General features: G+C 56.6%; 1 protein-coding gene across 2 annotated transcripts in view; it reads left to right on the top strand.

The window, feature by feature from the left end:
- TMPRSS6 (transmembrane serine protease 6) overlaps positions 1–22,200 on the top strand; it is a 37,826-nt gene that overhangs the window by 2,220 nt on the left and 13,406 nt on the right. Inside the window, exons 2-10 of one of the 2 annotated variants that reach the window (XM_033404984.2) lie at positions 3,347–3,543; positions 8,601–8,734; positions 9,957–10,024; positions 10,587–10,771; positions 11,035–11,076; positions 14,036–14,240; positions 17,073–17,209; positions 18,541–18,653; positions 18,957–19,066. In XM_033404984.2, the coding sequence (XP_033260875.1) occupies positions 3,348–3,543; positions 8,601–8,734; positions 9,957–10,024; positions 10,587–10,771; positions 11,035–11,076; positions 14,036–14,240; positions 17,073–17,209; positions 18,541–18,653; positions 18,957–19,066 (1,190 nt within the window). In that variant the 5' untranslated portion in view covers position 3,347. Of the gene's footprint in view, positions 1–3,343; positions 3,544–8,600; positions 8,735–9,956; positions 10,025–10,586; positions 10,772–11,034; positions 11,077–14,035; positions 14,241–17,072; positions 17,210–18,540; positions 18,654–18,956; positions 19,067–22,200 lie in introns of those variants that run through there. The other variant, XM_004279443.2, reaches the window with a different exon arrangement.

Below are 22,200 nucleotides of genomic sequence, written 5' to 3'. Positions count from 1 at the left end.
TGTAGGAGTCACGGTGACCTGGAGCCACTGAGGTGTCAAGAAGAGGTTGGGTTCTGGGGTTGGTTGGAAGGTAGAGGCACAGACTTTTCTGGTGACTAGATCCTCAAAACAATGGGGGAACCATTATATAATAAGAATAAAAGACAGGAGCTTGGGGTCATCTTCACAACTGTCAGTTGTCACAACTGTCCACTTCCTGCTGGGCTGTCAGCCCCAAGAGGGTGGGAATGAGGTCTCTTATATTCACCAGTGTGACCCCCGTGCCCAGCACAGAGCCTGGCCCCAAGCAGATGCTCAATAAACATGGAGGGGTCTGGTGACGGAATCTAGGGCCCCAGAGACCAGCACCGTCTTCCATGCCTTGCCCCTAAGGCAGTCAGATGTAGGAGAGAGCACTGCACCGGGAGTCTGGAGCCCTGGGGGCTCTACTCACCCATTCTTTCTTTTTTTTCTAATTGTATTTTTTTCAATTTTAATTCAGTTTTTAAAGGTTGCTTTCTACTCATCCACCCTTTCCCAGAGGATTTGTCCAGGTGGCAGGCCCTGTGCTGGGTTCCATGGGGATCCAGAGGTGAATGAGACACAGGCCCGCCTTTTTTGTGGGGGAGAGAAACGAAGCCAAAAGCCAGTCAGATTGTTGATCTGACCAAGGGCTGCCTAGGGGAGGAGGTGGCTTACTCTCCAGGGCCCAGAGCCCATCGCTGGGCAGGTGGCCTTGGAGCTGGCCTTTAAGGGTCCCACCATCCTTTAGGCAGAGGGCGTGTCTGTACAAAGGAGCATCTTGTGGACCTGCAGGGTGATGTGCGTGACGGAAGGTAGGGCTCCAGGGACGAGGGCAGCAGCCTGGCCATGGAGGGTCTTGGGTGCCACGGTGAGGGGTTTGGAGGTGGCTGGGAACTTTGAGGGGATTCTGAGCAGGTGAATGGCTGGAGGTGGGCAGGGAGAGCTCTCTCCTGACAATGTGGAGGAGGGGCTGGAGGAGGAGCTGGGAGGCAGGAAAGCAGTTGGGAGGCTGCCCCAGGAGTCCAGGTGGGAGGCAATGGGAACCCCAGGTGTATGGCCCCCCCCACCAATTTGGGCTGTGTCTAATTTTGGGTTTTCTCAAAATGGGATCTTCTGTGATACTCAAAGTTCTCCCAGACGGATGTGAGAGCCATTTATGAGGGAGGCAAAATCCATGGGGTGAAAGCCTGGCTTGGGGAATGGGGAGAGGAAGGGTGAGGCGTACTGAGCATCCTACCTGGGGCTGCTCCCCTAAGGGCCTCCTCTAATGGACCTATGACCTTCTCTGAGCCTCCGTTTCCCCTCGTACCCTGTGAGGCAGTAGAGCAGAGTGGTCAGGGTGTTATTCTGGAGACAAACCGCTTGCGTTGGCAGCCTGGCTCTGCCGCTAACCAACTGTGGGATCTCGGCCAAGTTGCTCAATCTCTCTGTGCCTCAACTTTCTCATCTGTAAAATGGGGATAATGAGAGAACCTATCAGCCCCCCCCCCAGGTCTGTGGAAGGCTTACATGAGACAGTGCGTATAAAGCACGGGAAACAATTCAAATAAATGTCAGCTGTGATCACCTCTGTGCTCCCCGGGTCCCCAATATCTCCTTGGTGATCCAGACTCGGAGTAAAATGGGGATGTGCCTCTCTGGCAGCGGGAGTGGACCTGGGGCTGAGAGAGGGCAGAAGCCGGCCCGTCACTGGGCTCTCCCGGCTCTAGCCACCCACTCAGCTCACGGGGGACAGCCAGTTTCACCAGGGGTGCCCTGGACACTCCGGGCAGTGGGCGGGGCTGGAGGGGCTGCCCCACCCAATGCAGGACCTTTCCCATCCGTGGCCCTGGCCCCGTGAAAGCCAGCAGGGCCTGATACAGATGTCCAGTTGTCCTCTGGTTGGGGTGGGGGGGAGTCCAGGTGAGAATCACCTGCGGTCACCTCCCTTCCTTGCATCCATGGGGACCACTCAGGAGATCCCTGTGGCTGGAGCCAGAGATCCTTGACTGAGAACCTTTGAACATCACAAAAGATCCCTGTTTTCAGAATCCCTCTGTGTGCAAATCCAAGACCCAAAGCAAAGGACACCCTGCCCACCCACCCACGCACACCTGGGGACGTATTTTAAAGCCGCAGTGGCCTTTTGGGATGTGGTAAGAGGAGGCTCATTTCCTACTTGCTCTGCTGGTGGGTGGGCAAGTGAAGGACCTTCTCTGGACTGTGGGAAAACCTGCCAGAGAAGGCAAATAGCACTCAGAAGTTTGCCTGGGGGTCTAGAGACACAGCCACAGGTCTGGGGCACTGACCAGGGTGGCATTCAGGTATTATTTCATCATGATTTGTTAATTAACAGCTCATTTACAGGAAGTAGCCCAGAGTAGTGGAAAGAGCAGGGAGTCAGACACCTGGGCTCGACCCCCACTTACCTGCTGTGTGATCTTTGGCGAGTGGCTTAGCTCTGGGCTTCAGTTTTTCCATCTGCAAAATGGGCTTATTGTCAATGCCAGACATTCAAATCACATTGGGAAAATGAGGCTAGGAAACCCCTGGACTGAGTTATTGCTAAAACATTCTGGGTCTTAGTTTCCTCATCTGCCCTATGGGTGCAGAACCTTGAAAGGCTTTTGGAGGTTAAGCAAGATAATATATGTAAAGTGTCTACACAGAGTGGGCTGAGGAAGAGCATGGGGACCATGGTCCCCACATCCTAGTGACCAGAGGATTAAATGGGGTGATATCCGTAAAATGTCTTGCACAAACACTAAATGAATATTAGTTTTTGTCTCCTTCTCCTTCCTCTGCCCCTAAGAGACTTTGGGGCAGTGGGGAGAAAAGAGGGGCGGCGCTCCTTGGAAGGCAGTCCCTGGCTCGGCACAGAGCCGGCTCAGGGCTTCTGGGGGAGGGTGAAGTGAATGGATTGAATCGATGTTGTGGAAGCTTTGCTATTGAGAAACAGGAGGAAGGAAAAAACATCCCCCGAATGGGAGGGAAGCTGAGGGCAAGAGGAGCTGGTTTACAGAAACTTGTACTCCGTGTATGCACGCCAGTTCCATCTGCGGGTACCTTGGGGGGTGGGGTTCAGGCAGTGAAACCTCCATCTCTCCTCTGACCGCAGATGCAAAGGTAGGGATTCTGGAGCCAGACCAGGTCCAGCTGGTCACCTGGGCGAGTTGCTCTGAGACGTGCTTCGCTCCTCTGTGAGCTGGCTCAGTGCTCACTTTCAATTACTGCTAGCTGGCGTTGTTCTCCTCCTCCCCCAAAAGGCAGGGGTGCCGTCTTACTTCTGCGCAAGGTTGGTGTTCAGTAAAGACTCCCTTGCAAATGCCAGGCTTTTTCCAACCCTGGTCTGTTTCCTTGCCAGGATGCCCATGGCCGAGGCCCCCCAAGCGGCTGGCGGGCAGGGCGATGGAGGTGATGGAGAAGAGGCAGAGCCGGAGGGGATGTTTAAGGCCCCCGAGGACTCCAAGAGAAAAGTCCGCGACTACCTCCGCCTGGCTCCCCTCTGGCTGGCCCTGGTTGTGTTGGCTTCAGTGGGGGTCCTGCTCTGGTATCTCCTAGGTAACTGCGGGGCCCTTGGGAGAGGTACCTGGGGAGGACTTGGGGTGGTCGAGGGGGCACAGCAGGACAGATCAGGATTCCAGGCTCAGCAATGCCTAGAAACCACTGTGCGACCTTGGACACGCACTTCTCTCTGAGTCTCCGTTCCTGTCCCATGAGATGGGAGTGCAAGTTCCTTGCTGGGGCCTAGTGGCCACAGTTCCCAGCAGCTGCGGAAGGAGTGCTCTCCCAGAACCCAGTTCTTGTAAAGTGACAAGCTGAAGGGGTGTAAACATTGCCTCCCCTTGCCTGCAGCCCTCCTGGGTTGCCCCTGGGGCTTGGAGCCACCAGGCTCAGCTGGAGGAGGCCCAGTGGTGCTGGTGGTGCCTGGCACCAATGAGTGCGTCTGCTCACTGGAGCCCGATCTGGGAGCTCTTCTAGGGTGGGGACCATAGCTCTATCATCTCGGGGTCTCCAGGGCCCAGCATGAGTGGGAACGAAGGGGAGGGGGGCACAGAACTCAGGTGTCCAGGGGGGTGTCCATGCACGTAGATGGCTTTATACCCCAGCATGGGCACATGTGGAATTCAACCCAGAGGGAATGTGGGTGCGGGTGGGGGGGAGGGCAAGAATGCCCAGAGCAGGTAGCTCAGGCATCTCCCATGTCCTGAATTTTGGCCCCTCCCTCTCTGGTATCACAGCCCTCAGTCAGTCCCCTGGAACCCCAGGAGCAACTGGCCCATGCTCTGGGTCCATTCGTCCATCCTATTCATTCATTCAGTACTGAGGACCTCCTATATGCCAGCTCTGTGCCAGGCTGTAGAGATAGTTCTGTTCTCACCATAATGCTTGGCATGTGCTAGGACAGAGACAGCAGAGGGTGCCCCGGTGGAACCCTAGCAGGGACAGCCCACCTTGCCCAAGTGATCAGAGACCTCCCATTAAGCACTCTGCAAAAGTTAGATCATTTTCTTACTGACTGCATCTCCTGGTGGAATTTCAGGTCCACTGAAAGGAATGGGGACCCACTTTGGAGCAGCCACTGGGGAGCTCAGCCTCGGCCCAGCTCTAAAGGGGGTCGAGGTGGGGGGTATTCTGGAACCCCCGGGTTGAAGCTGTTAGGAAGCCTGGGTCTGATGAGGACCCACCTGCCGTGATGCCGGATGGATGTGATTCTGTTCAGAGCCGAGCAACGCAGGCCGGGAGTGGAAGCTGTGTGCATTTCACCGCCGGCACGAAGCCGGCGCCCCAGATAACACGGGGCTGCCGAGGCCTCCTTAGGCTGCGGGATAATTATTCTTAAGGGGAAACCATAGAGAGTCAGGCTGGAGGGCCAGGAACTCACCTGCCAATTGTCTTTCTTCTCACAGTCTGATTTCTCCTGATTACACTCCTGGAGTGAATCACCCCGCTGGGGGTGGGTGCTCCGTGGGGCTGAGGACCCAGGGGGTGAGTGCGCCAAAGCCTCCACTGGGGGAAGCCAACCCCTTCCCCAGAGGGATGAGGACAGAGGAGGCACTTTCGGAGATATGTGAACGATTCCTCCCGCGCTGGGCCAGGCTGTGCTCTGGGTACCGGGCACTGGACGAGGAGATGAGTCAGAGACACGCGGTGTCTGGTCTGGAAGGGGAGCTGTACGAGAGACCTATTGCACTGGAACAGGATAAGCCTGAAGGAGCGAATGACTGGTTAAGTGGCAGCCTGACCCAGAAAGTGGCCCAGGAGAGGAGAGGGTGGGGGCCGGCTTCCCAAGGCCGGTGGGCCCTGGGCTGGTCCACTTGGAGCCCAGTAGCGGGGCCCTTCATGCCGCCCAGCTGTATTTCCCTGGTCTTCTCCTTCTCCTGCTCTCCTGGGCCACAGTTTTATGCTTTATTCTCAAACCTCCCTCACCCCCCACCCACTTTGCCCCCGGCTTCAATGAGAAAACGGAACCACTCCGAAGGGAAGCCCCATAGATGCCCTCCCAGCTGTACCCACGTGCTCTGTGCTCTGCCCATCCCCACGTGTGAACCAGCCCTGCCCCATCTAGTCAGCTGTCCTCCCGGCCCAGGTCCCACTCCCTTTGCCCTCGTGGTGGCCAGGCTCCAGCCATGTCCCCTCTCTCCTCCGGTGGCGCCATCCATCACTGTACAGGGCTTCTCGTTGCTCCTGTACCGAATCCCTCTCGTGCCTGCACACACACACACACACACACACACACACACACAGCCATTTCTCTGCTCCCCTTTGCAGCAAATCCCTGTTGTTTGAAAACGCTTCGGCCTCCCGTTCCACGCCTCTTTCGGGCACCCTTTCTGATCTGACTCCCTGCCCCTCACCCCCGAAACTCCAACAGTGCTTGTCAGGGTCACCGGTCCTCACGTTGCAGAATCCGGCGGTCAGTCCTCGTTGCATTTGTTCCATTGGCAGCACGTGACCGGGTGCCTCCCTGCCTCCTCCTTGACACGTTATCCTTACTTGGCTTCCAGGGTGCCCACACTTTCTTTTCCCTCAGCTCATGGTGACTTCTCCTCCTCCTCCTCTCTGCTCCCCCGCCACCCCGACATTCCCTTATGCCCTGAAGATTCCCAAATTTTCATTTCCAGACTGGGCCTCTCCCTGTATCACCGGGGCCTGCCCCTCCTCCAGGATGTCTAAGTTCATCTCAGACCCCACTGACAGTTAACTCTCCTGTGAATTGTCCGTCTACCTTTTGAGTATATTTTAAAGGGGCTTTCATATATATATATATTTTTTGCGGTACGCGGGCCTCTCACTGTTGTGGCCTCTCCCGTTGCGGAGCACAGGCTCCGGACGCGCAGGCTCAGCGGCCATGGCTTACGGGCCCAGCCGCTCCGCGGCACGTGGGATCTTCCCGGACCGGGGCCCGAACCCGCGTCCCCTGCATCGGCAGGCGGACTCCCAACCACTGCGCCACCAGGGAAGCCCCGGGGCTTTCATTTTTAATTGATGTTTACCAGTTGTTAATATAAAATGATATTGAACTATTGATTTTCCATGTTTCAGAGGCAATGTGTGTTTATATATGAGATTTTTGGAAGTTCGAGATGTTGAGAAAATGGTATATAACTTTAGGGTATCATCAATAGTGACCTAAGAGGGCTTCCCTGGTGGCGCAGTGGTTGAGAGTCCGCCCGCCGATGCAAGGGACGCAGGTTCGTGCCCCGGTCCAGGAAGATCCCACGTGCTGCGGAGTGGCTGGGCCCGTGAGCCATGGCCACTGGGCCTGCGCGTCTGGAGCCTGTGCTCCGCAACGGGAGAGGCCACAGCAGTGAGAGGCCCGCGTACTGCAAATAAATAAATAAATAAATAAATAAATAAATAAATAAAAATAGTGACCTAAGAAAATCCTTTAAAATTGAAAACAAAATGGAGAGAGCATCCCAGGTGGTGGCCATTCCATCCTTCCCGTTGCTCCCCTAACTGCTCTCTTTCTTTTACTCCCCAGCCCCAATTTGCCACCAGCAAACCTGGTCCTCTCTAACCCCAAAACATACCCTGACTCCAATCACTTCTCTCCCTCTTCGCTGCGCAGCCTGGTCCAGTCTCCCCTGGACCACTCTCACTTGATGGCTGCAGGAGCCTCCTGCAGTTCTCTCTGCTTCTGCCTTTGCCTCCTTACAGCCTGTTCTCAACACAAAGGCAGAGGGATATTTTTACAAAGCAAATCAGATCATCTAACTTCTCTGCTTAGAGCCTCCCAGGGCTCCTGTCTCACTCAGAGCAAAAAATCAAAGTCCTTCCAGGGTTGCAAGGCCCTACATGGCCTCCCCTCCCCCATGCCATCTCCTCCTGCTCTCCCCTAGCTCACTCCCTGCTGTTCCTCAAACATCCAGACAAGCTCCTGCCCCAGGGCCTTTGCACTTGCCAGTCTGCTGCCTGAAATGCTCGTCCCATAGATTAACATCCACATGGCTGATACCATCTCCCTCTTCTCTGGCCTCCAAGTTGCAGCCCACACCAGCCCTTGATTTCCACGCCACTCACACCTCTAACGTGTTATGTCCTACGTTTGTTGTTTATTGTCTGTCTTTCTTGTTAGACTACAAGCTCTGAAGGACAGGTTTGTTTTTTCTTGATTATTTTGTTCATTGTTATACTGGTATATTCCCAAGTGCTCTAGGCCAGTCCCTAAACATAGCAGGTTCTCAATAAATATTTATTGAATGAATGAATAAATGACTGAATAGGGGTATAAACCCTGGGCTGTGAATCTATTGTCTTCACATCAGCCAAAACAATCTTTGCAAAACGGAAATCTGATGACGTCATCCCTGATTTTAAACCTTGCGTGGTTTCCCTTGCTCATTAGGGAAAGACCAAAATCTTGCCCTGCTGATGTCTCAATCTCTTATTATACCTCCCCCCATCTGACTGCTCCAGCCAAACAGGCTTTTGGCCCTGCTCCTCGCCATGATCCCTCTGTCGCAGGGCCTTTGCACGTGCTCTTCCTGCTGCCCTGAAGGTACTTCCCTCTTTCCCCTCTTCCCAGTTTACTCTCCACTCCTCCCATCTCAGATGGAGGGTCACCCTGGCCCAGGTTTTCTTTGTCATGTCCCCCCCTCAATAGCAACTTGTGCTTCTTCAAGACGCTGCTGGCATATGAATCCCACAGGTTGTACGGTTACTGGGGGAACATCTGCCTTACCCACTACTGTCAGCTCCACACTGGGGGACCCATCTGTCTTGGTTTATCAGTGTACCCCACATGGTAGGTGCCACCTGGACAACCCGCTGGACAACACAGAGGTGCTGAACCAAGAACTTGACCTGCTGGGCCCATGTGGGTTTCTCGGCATCTATGTCCTGGACCGATCACTGTGTCGGCTTCTGCCTGGGAGCCTCTGGGACACCATTCATCAGTTGGCCTCTCTCCTCCCTGGCATTGTGGGATGAGTTTGTCACTACACACGCTCTGAATGACAGTGACAAAGAGGATGATGATGGTGGTGGTGCCTCGGAGGCCCAAGATGCTGGAGGCTGAGTGGGGGTTCAGGGTGGCAGAAGAAGGTGTGGGGGACACAGGAGCCGTCCCCATCTGTTCCCTTGGTTAACTTTGCTGGTTTCTTCCTCGGTAGGGCACAAGGCAGAGATGACGGTCAGCCAGGTATACTCAGGCAGCCTCCGCGTGCTCAATCGCCACTTCTCCCAGGACCTTGCCCGCCGGGAGTCCAGTGCCTTCCGCAGTGAAACCACCAAAGCTCAGATGATGGTAGGAAGGATTGCGGGGATGGGAGGGAAGGACGGTGGGGACAAGAAGGGAGAGGGGAGGGGCCTGATCACGTCAAGCCAGTGGGTTAGTCCATCCAGCACACTCACTGGGATCAGAGCCCTGTTCCAGGCACAATGGAAACGAGGTGGTGTAGGGTGGTGGGAAAGGTAGTGGGCTCTGGGGTCAAATGCACTTGGACTAAATCCTGATTGTGCCACTTAGTAGAAGCATGACCTTAGGAAATTAGGGCAGTGCAGGGATGCTGCCCGGACCCAGCCACACACCCTCTCTTGCCGGGCAATGGCTTACTTCACTGGGGATGGTCTCCCATGGCCAGCACCTGCCACTCTTAGGTCGCAGGACAGCACCCTGAAGGGCAGGCCGGAAGTGCTGAGGAGTTACGCCCAGCAGCAACCCTCAGACGTGAGGGATGGAGAAGGTGGATAAATACCCCGGCTCCCTTGGCCCTTGGTGGGAGCGGTTCTGAAGATGCCCCCGCAGCCTCTCAGAGGTCCCTGTCGGCTTGCACCTCAGTTGCCACAGCTCTGGCCGGCACCTTCACAGCCGTGAATGGCTGCCTCCCTGCCCATCTGTTTTCCCCACTGGTGTTCCTTGGAATCACCTCCAAATAAACCGCCTGCCTCAGGACCCGCTTCTGGGAGACCCGAACAAGGCTCTCTTTCCTTCCGTGTAAAGTGGAGTGATAACAACAGTGCCTGTCTGTAGGGTTGTCGTGGGGTTGAAATGAGAGAGGAGAGTGTGGACATTACCTCTACGCCGTTCAGGTGCTTTAAGAACCCACAGTCCTGCATTCCACCCTGCCGGTGGCACTGCCACTGAACACGTGCAGAGACCAGGCAGCTCAGCTCCCGTGGCTGGTGGCGGGGCTGAGGAGGGGACTTGGGAACCTAGTGGGGCTTCTCAGAGTCGAGGAGTGACTTCTGATGAGGGGGAGAGGCCACTGGCGGTCTGACTGAGGTCAGAGCTGGTAGACGTGGAGGTGTCAGGGGCAGTGCCCGGGTGTAGGGGGAGGGGTAAAAAGATGGAATGAGGTTTGTTTCCTGGCGTGGCCACCGCCCACCGTGTGACCACGGGCAAGCCTCTCTACCCCGTAGGCTCCTCGTCAAGCAGGGCTGCTGGGAGGGGCAAAGGGCATCCCAGGGCAGGAGGGGGTTTCTACAGAGGGTCACCAGGGGTCTCTGCTTTTTTCCCCTCCTTTTAGCTCAAGGAGCTCATTGCCAGCACCTGCCTGGGTACTTACTACAACTCTAGCTCCGTCTACTCCTTTGGGTGAGTCGCCCGGGCCCCACGACCGGCCCCTGCTAGAACTTTAGACTCAAAGAATGAAAGACACTGTAGGCTTCTGAGGCAATGGCTTCATGTTTTAAAATGGGGAAACTGAGGCACGGAGAGGAAACTTGGCTTCCTGCATGTGACCTCCCTTCACCCAGCTTGGCTTTCTCATCTGGAGAATGGGCACAATGGTGTGGTAGGGATTACCCTAGACAGTGGCCGTGGCGCCCTTAGCAACGGCCTGATGGGTATCAGGTGAGGACATGGAGGAGCGGTAGGCAGCTGTCCCATTCACTTATGACAGGGTCCGTGGCACACAACCTAACCTCTCGTGCCTCAGTTTTCTCATCTGTGAAATGGGGCTGTTGAGAGCCCCTTCCTCAGAGGTTGTTAGGAGACTTCCAAGTGATAGTGGAGAGCAGACCCTGACAAGTAGTAAGCGCTCAACGCGCATGAGCCGCAGTTGGTGTCCTCCCCCAGCTCCCATCAGGAGCAGGGTGCTGGGCGGGGCCCAAAGTCCAGGCTCCGCCCCCAGCCCCTCTCACTGCTGCCACATCAGGGAGGGACCGCTCACCTGCTTTTTCTGGTTCATCCTCCAAATCCCCGAGCACCGCCGGCCGATGCTGAGCCCCGAGGTGGTGCGAGCCCTGCTGGTGGAGGAGCTGCTGTCCACGGCCAACAGCTCGGCCCCTGCTCCCTACAGGGCTGAGTATGAGGTGGACCCCGAGGGCCTGGTGATCCTGGGTCAGTACTGGGGACGGGGAACGTGGGACGGTCTGGCAAGGCCTGGGAAGGCTGCTGCCAGGGCTGGGATGCTCTCGGGGATGGGCCCCCCACTGAGTGGCCAGGAGCCAGGACTGAGGGGTGGGGGCATGGGGGAGGGTGGGCAGTCAGGGTCAATGTCAGACAGGCTGGCTCTGATAGTCTCTTCTATTTTTATTTTGTATTTCATTTTGTTTATTTATTTTTGATCTCTGTTTGTTTGTTTGTTCGTTTCCTTTTAACAGAAGCCAGTGTGAAAGACATAGTTGCACTGAATTCCACGCTGGGTACGCGACTTTGGTTTTTCCTCCCCACTTTCCTTTTGAGTTGGTGTTGAGTTGGTTTGGTTGAGTGTCAGGGGTCCACATGGCTTCTATGGGTGCAGGAGGCATGGTCTGGGGTTACCCAGGGGGCACCACGGTGGCCTCAGTGATGGGTCCTGAGCGAGACTGGGGGCTTGTGGGGGGAGGGGAGGAGGTGTTGTGCACATGTGAACACGTGTGTGTGTGTGTGTCTTGTACAAAAGTATGTGTGTGTTGCGTGTGTGGGGGGTGAGCGAGTAGCAGATTTATTTGCACATCAATGTGACCCTACTTTTCGATCATGGAATTCCATTTGCCCACAATCTACCATTTCCACTGATGGTAGAAAATAATCTTGCCAATTCGAGGTACATCAATTTCTTTGGCTTTAAAACTTGGTCTTTGGGAGATATTTCTGTCACATTCAAGGATACTCCCTCCAACTTTTCCTTCCCTTTCTCAGCCAGCCAGGCTAATCTGCCCTCTCCTCCCACCCCGCCCCCATGCCCTATTGCTAGAGTCACCTTGCTTTTCTCCAAGGGGCTCCAGTCTTCCCACTGAACCCTGGGAAGCCAAGCACCAGCAGGGCCACCATGCTGCACAACGCCAGGGAACACTGCCCACATTATGGTCTGTGTGACTGGAGACTCCTGCACTTGTGCAGTGTGTCACCTAGGCTACTGTACCCTGTGGCTCCGAGCATGAGTTCCAAAATTCCCAGATTCTTCCTAGACTACCTGGGGAGGCAGAGTTGAAATCCTGGTTATACCTTTTCTGACCTTCCTCTCCTCCCACGTTGCTGGTCACATGCTTATTTCCTTGGTGAATGGAGGTGATGGAGTCAAAGGACAATTTTCAAATACTGAAAATCATGATTCTCATACAAAGATATGAGCACATATCAAAGATTTATTTAACTCACTGATGAAGGGACCAGTAGGATGTTCCCTCCTTGTGTCCAAAGGAGAGCACAAGAAACACATCTTGTGCTTATCTATCATCTGTCTATCATCTAACACTGCATTGGTGCACATGTTGCTCTGACCCTTGGTCTGGAATGGGCCTTTCCATTGCCCTTGGCTGTGCCGGGTGTCCACGTGTCCCCAAGTTTCTGGCAGTTACTTTATCATGATCCTTATTTAGTTCAGTGCATGTCCAGAGCCCCTGCCCTCCTGGAGTGCAATGCCTAATGGAGCGAGGATGACAATTCAAGTCCTCTAAACGGGCTTTTGGGGCAGTTTGTCCATGCCAGGCCCCATGCCTGCTCTGAAGACACCAGCTGACCGTGTCCTCACCCCTGCCCTCGGAAGAGCTCTGAGCCCCATGAGGGAGACACACACATAAACGGAATCTCACATCACCTAGTGCCAGGGCTAGGACAGAGGTCCTGGAGGCAGTGCAGAAAGGGAATCGTTCTGCCCTGGGGACAGAGGTGGACCCTGGGGGCTGTGAGCCAAAGCAGAGGAAGGGATGTGCTTCTAGAGGGAGGAAGGAGTTGCTCCTGACCGGGGGGTCCTGGAAGGCTTCATGGAGGAGGGGGCAACAGACTCAGGATTGGGGGGTAGGTAGGAATCTGTCAGGTCCAGCGGGGAAGGGGCCAAGTGAGGAGAACACAGAAGGCAGTTTCATTTACTTTCGCCCAGGCTCCCCAAAGATGTTTCTGATTATCAACAGAGACCAGCACATCCCTCTCCACTTAATTTGCTTCACAAAAAAAGTAATTATTAAAATGGCAAAAGCAAAGCATCACCTTGGAGCAAGATTTAAAGAATATAAACGCCTAGGAACAGCCAGGCACCTTTCCCCAGGGGTCCTGACCCTTCCCCTTGCAGATGTCAGAGCTCTCTCCCTGGGGAGGTCGGCTCCCCAGCTGGAGTCAGGATGGCCAGGGAAGAGGGAGTTGAACAAGAGACAGCAGTATCAGAGCAAAGCCTGTTCATTCACCTCCATTCCCTTCCTGGTCCTCAGAACCACACAGAGAAGGAGGTGGGACAGGGGTTAGTACTTTGTCCATTTGACAGAACTCAGCGTGGCTGAGTGACTGGCCCAGAGTCACGCAGCTGATAAGAGGTGGTGCCGGGACGACCACGCAGCGTCTGGACTCCCCGCATACCAGGCTGCCTCCCACATCCGGGGCTTACTCCCGAATCCTTACTGCTTCCTGGCAGAGCAGCCATCCTCCCTGCTTCACAGGCTCATGATGACGTTTAAGCGACATACTTATGGCAGCGTACTAGCTTGAGCTCACTTCCTCTACCCGGGCTGCCTCCCAGCCCCACTGGAACACACTCCCTTCTCTCCACCTGAAATGAAAGCCCCAGCCCGCTCCCCTTATTGCTTGGTCATCCCACTGGTCTCCCGGCCTCCTCAGCTTTGCTCCCAGTAGCCAGAGGAGTCTGTGATCCAAGCCCGACCGTGTCCCAGCCCTGCCTAACCTTCCACGGCTCCCACGGCCGCAGGAGGAAAAGGCTTCTCTCCTGGGCGTGATCTGGGTCCTGCCTCCCTCCTTCCACTTGCCCTCCTGACTCAAAGTCCCCTGTCCGCCCTGGCCTGCGTCCCTTTCCTCACTCTGTGACCTCCCAGGACTTCCCTGGGAGCCCTCACTTCTGAGCTATTCCGCCCAGTGCCTGCATCTTTCCCTGCTGCTCTCCTTGCTCCCGCCAAGTGACGGGCCCTTTCTCTGGCGCTCGCCTGGCATGGAGAGCTCAGTGAGTGCTAAGGGAACGAATGAATGAACCAATGAATGAGTGCATGGTTGAGGAGGCTGGGGATGGAGCAGTAGGGAAACAGAAAGCTGGGATATAGCATATCTGGGCTGACCCCCATCCAGCTACTCTCCCCGCCCCACCCCTGCTTGGGTGAGGACCTGACAGGGCTGGGCCCACCGCGGGTCTCTCCTCCCAGCTAACAGGGCTCAGGGGGCCTGTCCCTCTCCCCACTCCAGGCTGCTACCGCTACAGCTACGTGGGCCAGGGACAGGTCCTCCGGCTGAAGGGGCCCAACCCCCTGGCCTCCAGCTGCCTGTGGCACCTGCAGGGCCCCGAGGATCTCATGCTCAAACTCCGGCTCGAGTGGATGCTGGCTGACTGCCGGGACCGGCTGGCCATGTACGATGTGGCTGGGCCCCTCGAGAGGAGGCTTATCACCTCGTGAGTCTCTGGGAGGGCAGTGGGGGGAAGGTTGGGAAGGGGGTGACGGTGTGGGGTCGAAGCCACACCCAGTGTTCTGAGACAAGGGGCTGTGTGACCCCAGGCCCTGGTATTTGGTACCTGGGGGACAGTGAGGCCAGCCCAGAGGGAGATGGTGAGAGGAGACTGGAAAAGGCTATGTGCTGTGAGCAATCCCCTTCCCCTCCCCCAGCCTCGGTTTCCCCATTTGTAACAAAACAGGTGTACTAGATGACCCCTGAGGTCAGCTCTGGGAGGCGACGTGATCTTGTTAGAATGCTCCAGAGTCTGGCAGCCCCAGACTTCCAACCATACTCTACCACTTTCTAGCAGTGTGCTCTGAGCCAAGTTACTTTGCCTCTCTGTGCCTCAGTTTCCTCACCTGTAAAATGGGTGCACAGCCATGCCTCCCTTGCAGGGTTATTGCGAGGATTTAAATCAGACCTGCTGGGCCAGGCTTCTCACACACAGTAATGCTGTCCATTATTACTATACATTAAATGTATCCATTAAACGTCCAGTAGCTATCCATTACTCCTATCATTATATATAGTCGAGTTGGGGCTGAGTCACCAAGGGCATGGAATGCCAGGAGCTATCTGAACCTTAATACTTGCTAAGTGAGGAACTAACAGAAAGTTCTTGAGCAGAGGAGAAGGGCTTTAGGATATGACATGGAATGCAGAAGGCGGGCAGGTGGTGGGCTGTGGGGAGACCATGAAGGGGCTGGAAATGGCCTTGGCCTCCAGGAGCCTGATCACCCCCGCACTGGGTGGGAGAGGGGAGTAGGTCTGTAGGAGGTCAGGGGACACCGTGGGGCACCAGGCTGCTGCCTCCTCTGTCTTTCTCAGGCACCCAGCTTCCAGCTTTCGGGATGGGGGTGGGACCTGCATGTTCAAGATCAAGGGCAGTCCTGAAGGGCGAGCTGGGTGAAGGTTCTCCCCGGCCCCCTCCCCCGGGGCCTCTCTGACTCTCCAGGGTCTGAGGCTGTGCTCTCATCTGCAGCCCTCCCCCCGCCCCCCCACCGCCCTGCCACGTGCTGACCGCCATCTGGCGTGTGCGTGGGCTGGGTTCCTGGAGGGCCCTGGGGAGCCCAGAGAAGCCAGACACAGCTCATTTCCAGGAATGATGAGGGTGGGAACGCCTCAGCGCTTTCCCTGGGGCTTCTCCAAGTGCCCCCCGGCAGCCTGCTGCTGCAGAGGGGACCTGACTGCCGGCTCAGCTCTGTCCCTACTCACTGTGGCACCAGGTGGCTCACTCCGTCTCAGACCCTTGGAGAAGGTGTAAAATGATGGGTCAGACAAGACTGGAGAGGTCCTCAGACTTGCACCCCAGACCATGAAGGGGGGACTTTGGTGGTAATGGGAAGACGTGGGGGCGAGGTTGGAGGGCAGGGGGAGCTGGTGGGACCTCCACCAACTTTCACCTCGTTTTAGTTACAACAAGGGCTCAGCTGCTAAGTAAATAAAAGAAATCCCCAATATTAAAAGCAACCAATAAAGGCGACCTCAGGTCCCTCTTAATCCGAATATCTTACCTCCCACCTCCTGGAGGAGAGGAGCAGTGGAGCTGGGGAGGGCCTGGTACCGCAGGGTGGACCCCTCCCCCCGCCCCCCGCAGTGAGATCAAGCCAGCGGTGGTCAAAGCAGGAGGATGAGGAAGTGGGGACCAGTGCCTGGACAGGCGGAGGCCAGGGGAAATGCCCCTTCCCAGGACCCTGGGGCACCAGGACCCTCCTGGGGAAATTCCTGGGATTGCTCAGTCTTCCCTCCACAGTGGCCAGGGTTGCCAGGGCTGCTGTGGGTGGTGTTTTTGAGGCTGTGCTTGGATTTCTCGCGCTTCCCTGGGTGCCTGCAGCCCCCCACGTGGCCGCCCACTCTCATCGGTCAAGGCCAGAGCTCCAGGGCTGGCGCCGGCCAGGCAGTACCCCGCAGCTGGATGCTGGCGTGCCCCCTCCGGGGGAAGCAGGGTTATTAGCTTTCTGGGAATTGGTCCACCGATTAGCAAGGGCTCCAGAGAATTCTGTCGGAGGCAAGGGGAAGTTTGGCAGATGTTGGCAAAGAGTGAGGGAGAGGGAAGCCGGGAGCACCCCACCTGAGATGGGCCGACTGTGGGCATGGACACAGCAGGGGTGCCAGGCGCCATCACAGGCAGTGCCTAGCGTGGGTCTGTCTCTGCTGTGGACCCAGGGTGGGGCCTTGGCACGTTCGTGAGCCTGGGTTTCCCCACCTGGAAACCAAGCGGTTGACCTTGACAATCTCTGAAAAGCCTTTTCAGGGCTGACATTCCTCTAAGAGTCTAGAATTCTAAGATACTGCTATTTCCTCTGTGCCTCCCCCATGGCAGGCTCTGGGTAGAATCCTGAGGTGCCCAAGGGATCACCAGACCGCACACCTGTCTTCTCTCTATTCCAGCCCAGAACAGGGCCGGGGGTCAGGTGTGGCCAGCCAGCGTGTATAGTGCCAGTCTGGTCTGCCTACTGGGCACTCAGGGGTCACAGGGATTCTGAGGGGGTGGAGGGGTGCTATGGGCCTGGAATGAGCCCTCACAGTCGAATTGTAAGCTCCGGAAGTGTGGGTAACCTTTTGGCTTCTCTCCCCTGAGGAGCTGGCCTGACCCTTACAGGGCCTCCAGTCAGCCCCCTGGGCCAGAGATGGTCAGACACCTGCCTGAGGACACACAGCAGACTAGCCGAAGACCCAGATGTATAGGCTGCCAATCCCTCCTCCTCTGCTCCTCCCGGAAACCTGCTGCCCCCCCGATGCCCGTCTCAGACCCTGCCTCCCCCGTCGCCACCTTTCTCTGTCCCACCAGGGTCTATGGCTGCAGTCGCCAGGAGCCCGTGGTGGAGGTCCTGGCATCGGGTGCCGTCATGGCAGTGGTCTGGAAGAAGGGCCTGCACAGCTACTATGACCCCTTCGTGCTCTCCGTGCAGCCCGTGGCCTTCCAGGGTGAGGGGTCAGGGGTCCCCAGGGGATGGGAGGGGCACAGTGGCAGAAGCCAGGGGTGCTCCTCGGGCTTGCCTTCACCTTCTTTGCTCTGGTTGGGGACGGGATGGGGAGGGAAGGTTCTGGAAGTGCCTCTGCTCTCCAACCTCACCCCCACCCGTGGACCCCCTTTATCTCTCTCTCTTCTCGCTCCATGTCCCCCACCTTCTCCCTCACCCCCTCCCCTGCCCCTCTCTCCCGCCCTCCCTCATCTCCCCCTCATTCTCTCTCCTGCCCTCTTTCTGACTCTTTCTTTCCTGAGCTTACTGTCTGTCTGCCCTCCTCTCTCTATCCTCCCCTGCCCCCTCTTCCCTCTGTACCCACCCTGGCTGAGCCTGGAGCGTGGGGTCCACCAGACACCCTCTCACACCAACGGGCAACCACACAGTCGTCCCTGGAGATGGCTCAGGGGAGGGCGATTCCCAGCATTCCTTGGGAAAGGGTCCCCCAGGCTGCCCCCTGAGACTTCCCCACTCTCCTCCTGCTTCCGGATTCCCCCTCCTCCACCCCCTTTCTCAGGAAGAGCACGTCCCACCCTTCACACCCGTTGGCTGGCTGTCCTGGGCTGTCCCGGGCTCAGTGGAAGGGAGGGTTGCAAACAGGAGCTACACAAAGAGCCTCTCCCCGCCTCTGCCGTCAGTCTGCCTCTTCCCACCGGCTTTCCCCTCCGTCCCCTGGTGTCCACCCCACTGGTCTCCTGCTGGTGGCCCAGGTCCACAGGTGACCCCTGGGAGTCCCTGGAGCTAAAGAGGTACCAGAGCTGCCCGTTCTCATGGGCGTCTCTGACATAGCTCTACGGGGAGGGAATGGGGGCTTTAGGGCCCCTGACTTCCATGGAAGGTGGTGTGCTAGCTGGGAACACACCTGCTGCCCATGCCTCGCCCTCTCACTGTGTGACGTCAGCCAAGTGGCTCCTCTTCCGCAAACCTCATCTTTGAAAAGGGGATCGATTCTCCCTCCCCAGCCCCCGTAATTGTGAGGCTGGCGCAGCAGTGAGCACATTCAGTAAACCGTGAAGGGTTGCACAGCTGATGTCAGTAGCGAACATTTATTGAGCACTTACTACATACCACGTCTGTTCAATCCACTCAACTACCCTATGAGGTATGTACTGTTATTGTCCCTGTTTCACAGATGAGGAAACTGAGGCCCAAGGTCACACATTCACACTCAGTCATCAGGCTGTACTGTTTAGTGGCAGTAGGGGGCATGGGTTTCAGCTGCCCCCCACCTGCTGGCAGGTGCAGCGGGGTGGGTCCAAGGCACCCTGTGTAACTTCTGTTCTCCGGGCCAAGCCTGTGAGGTGAATCTGACCCTGGAAGGCCGGCTGGAGCTGCAGGGTGTCCTCAGCACGCCATACTTCCCCAGCTACTACTCACCCAGCACCCACTGCTCCTGGCACCTCACGGTGAGCCCACCTACCCTCTGCCCAGAGCACCCTATAGACCTCCGGGGATCCCAGCTGGGAGGGGAGCACTGTCCTGCCTCTGCTGAAGCACCCACAGGCTGAGCTCTGGGTACCAATCCTTCAAGGGCGGGTGGGATGGTTCTGTTGCCATGGCGACGCCTGTTTGCTGAGTGACTGACAGACCTCAGCCCCTGCTGGCACTCTGTGTTGGCAGGCCCCTTCCCCGCTTTGTTGTCCTGGGAGGTGGGACCACCGCCTGGCCGCAGCCCATGGGCCGCCTGGTGACTGGCTCCTCTGTCCCAGGTGCCCTCCCTGGACTACGGCTTGGCCCTCTGGTTTGATGCTTACACTCTGCGGAGGCAGAAATACGACATGCCATGCACCCAAGGCCAGTGGACCATCCAGAACCGGAGGTACCTGCCCGGAACCCCCTTCCTGTCCCTGCAGGTAACCCCCCTCGGGAGCCCAAGTCTGGGACCTCAGAGGGGCATCAGGCCTGTTGCCTCACCCTTGACCCAGTCCCTGTCCCGGCCCCCAGCCCGGGCCTCAGCCTCCCCTCCTGCCACCCAGAAGTCTCAGACACACATTTGTCATCAGCCACCTTGGATGTTGGTCCTAGTTAGAGTGAAATGGTTTCATTTCCTTGGGTGCTGTCACCCCAAATCCTTAAGTGAGATGATTCAGAGCCACAGGACTCAGCAGTGCTAGGGTGCCTTTCCCTAAACCCGCCCAAGTGCAAATGCAGACACCTCTTGCTTATCCCGCTCCCTGCTGTTGGCCACATTCAAGTGGCTTCCCGGCTGTGAAGCTGCAGAGCCAGCGCCCATGCTGCTCTTGCTAACCCGACCGCTTCCCAGGGCCACCCTGAGTCACCCGTGCCCCCTGTGAGGCGCCAGCCCTTGCTCTCTGTCCTGCCCTTTGCCCCCCGGTGACAAAGTTCCTGAGGAAGAATTGAGTCCCTTGGGGAGGTGGGCAGGACGCAGCGTGGCCAGGCCATCCTCTGGTCGACGTGCTGCAGTTTGATCAGTCGGATGAAGGCTGGGAAATGCCCACTGCGGCTGGCACCCTGTGGGCCACTGTTGGTCCTGATGGCTGCAAGGGAAGCAGGGAATGGAGGCAGTGCAGACGCGCTTTCCCTGGTCTGGGGAGTGAAGGAGAGAACTAGGGCATTCAAGGAGGGGGTATTTACAAGGGGAGGGGCTCTGTGTCTAAATGCTGTGCGGGAGCGTCCCTCAGAGGCAGAGAGGATGGGTCAGGCACAGGGGATAACGGGGGCATGGAGGGAAAGCAGAAGGACACCCTCCCATGGCTCCATTTTTGCAGCGGGGGCAGAGGCTTGGGGAGAGAGAAGGGATCTCAAAGTAGCCTTGCAGATCTGGGGAGACCCCTCCCCACCTGCGGTACAGAGATACTGAAGAGAAGATTCTACATCTAGTAGCAGATGGGCCTCTGCTCGCCTTCCAACCCTGAGGTCCTAGGGGTCTAACGGAGGCTGGGATTCTAATATGCAAGGTTCCTGATTTCTTGGTTTCAAAGATTTTGAGTATCCAAGATTCCAGCACACTAAAATTGGAAAGTTCTAGGACTCTGGAATTCTTGGATTCTGGGGTTGGTGTCCACGTTCACCAATGCCTGTATATATTTTTTATATATATATAAATTTATTTATTTATTTTTTATTTTTGGCTGCGTTGGGTCTTTGTTGCTGCACGCAGGCTTTTCTGTAGTTGCAGCGAGCGGGGGCTTCTCTTCGTTGCGGTGCGCAGGCGTCTCATTGGGCGGCTTCTCTTGTTGCGGAGCATGGACTCTAGGCGCGTGGACTTCAGTAGTTGTGGCACTCGGGCTCAGTAGTTGTGGCACATGGGCTTAGTTGCTCCGTGGCATGTGGAATCTTCCCGGAGCAGGGCTCGAACCCGTGTCCCCTGCCTTGGCAGGCGGATTCTTAACCACTGCGCCACCAGGGAAGTCCAACGCTTGTATTTTGCTTATCGGTTGATCCTTTTGAAAAGCGTCAGCCAGACGAAAGGGGACGGGGATTGGTGATGCTCGTTCACTCGTCATCATCCTTTCCAGGGATTTTGCAATTTATCAGGGACCATGATTAAAAGGAAAAAGAAGACATGCCGAGGGTGTGAGTTCAGGCCTGTGCTGTTTGGGGGTGATGTCAGGTGGTGTGACTCTGGCCCGGTGCTTTTTGGAGAGCAGAAGGCATCTTGTCCCACGGGTCCCAGCATGTGGGTGGCATTTCTGGGCTTGGCGCCCTTGATCCTCTGTGGTGCTCCCTCAGGGCCCCTCCCCACCTGCCTGGGGGCTTCCCAGACTGAGGATGGCTGGGCTCACCCCCCAGTGTCAGGAGCCCAGAGTGACCCTGAGAGTGGTCCTCGATTCACGGTTCTCCACATGATGATAACGTTTTTTCCCGCCACCCTCTCAACTCCATAGCTGAATCTGACATCTCGGCGAGGGGCTAGGAAGGGGTGAGAAGGGCCTGGGTCTGATGCTCCCGCACTTAGCCCCCAGCACCATGGCTATTCCATTAGCCGGGAGCCGGGAGCCGGGCCCTGGCACCAGGCGCCCCATTCCACCTGCTTGGTGCTCAGCGCAGGGCATCAGTTCATGGCCCGACAGCCTGTGATGTCAGAGGCATCATCGTTCCATTTCCCAGAGAAGGGAATCGAGGCTCAGTGGGATTAAGTAGTACCCAGATGGGTCTGCAGTCAGGGCCTCTCTCCCATGCCCACCACTAGCCACGAACAGCAGGACACACGGTGGTCCACAACGTGCTCCCCCTGCAGGGCCTTCTTCCTGCCTCCCTGACGTAGCCAGGAGGGTCAGGCAAAGGTATGGGCACTGGGTGCTGGGACTTCATGAGCTACCCTTGGGTTTCAAGTGTGGACCACAAATGGGGAGAGTCTTCATCAGAAGGAATGATAGTGCAATGGTGAAATTTCAGGCACTGTGACAGAGTCTATCGGGGTTGGAGGGGTCTCACCTTCCCCACTGTCTCAAAGCACCGTCGAGCTATAGAAAGTGGGCTGGGCTGACCATCGAGCCCTACCCTCACCCATTGTACAGGTGGGAAAACTGAGGTCTAGGGAGGACTCAAGACTTGGCTTCTTGTCCTTGTCTTTTTGCAGTTTTGAAGTGGTGGCAAGGGACCAGGGTGCAGCTGGGGTGTGGGTGGGGTGGGAGGGTGAGGCTTGACGAGGCCCGGCACTCCCACCCCCTCCTCTCTCTTCCCAGGCCTCCCCCCACTGCTGGGGGGTTGAAGATGTGCTTGGGGGCGTCTGGTTACCTGGTTTCTGCATGTAACTCTGGGTACACCCACTTCCTCATCTGTAAAACAAGGGGGTTAGGCCTGCCCAGGGTCCAGGGCCCCAACTTTTTATTATTTACCCATCAGAAAGATGTCTTCCAATAAGTTGTGTTTATTAGCTCCTAATGAAATGTCATTCCAAGTTGGGCTGGAGAGGTGGAAAGAGCTTAGCTGTTGAAATGAGACACAGCAGTGTTCAAACCCTGGCTCCTCTCCTTCCATTCAGCAAGG

Source organism: Orcinus orca, chromosome 11 (genome assembly GCF_937001465.1).
Source record: "Orcinus orca chromosome 11, mOrcOrc1.1, whole genome shotgun sequence".
Lineage (NCBI taxonomy): Eukaryota > Metazoa > Chordata > Mammalia > Artiodactyla > Delphinidae > Orcinus > Orcinus orca.
This window is presented reverse-complemented; position numbering and strand designations above follow the sequence as displayed.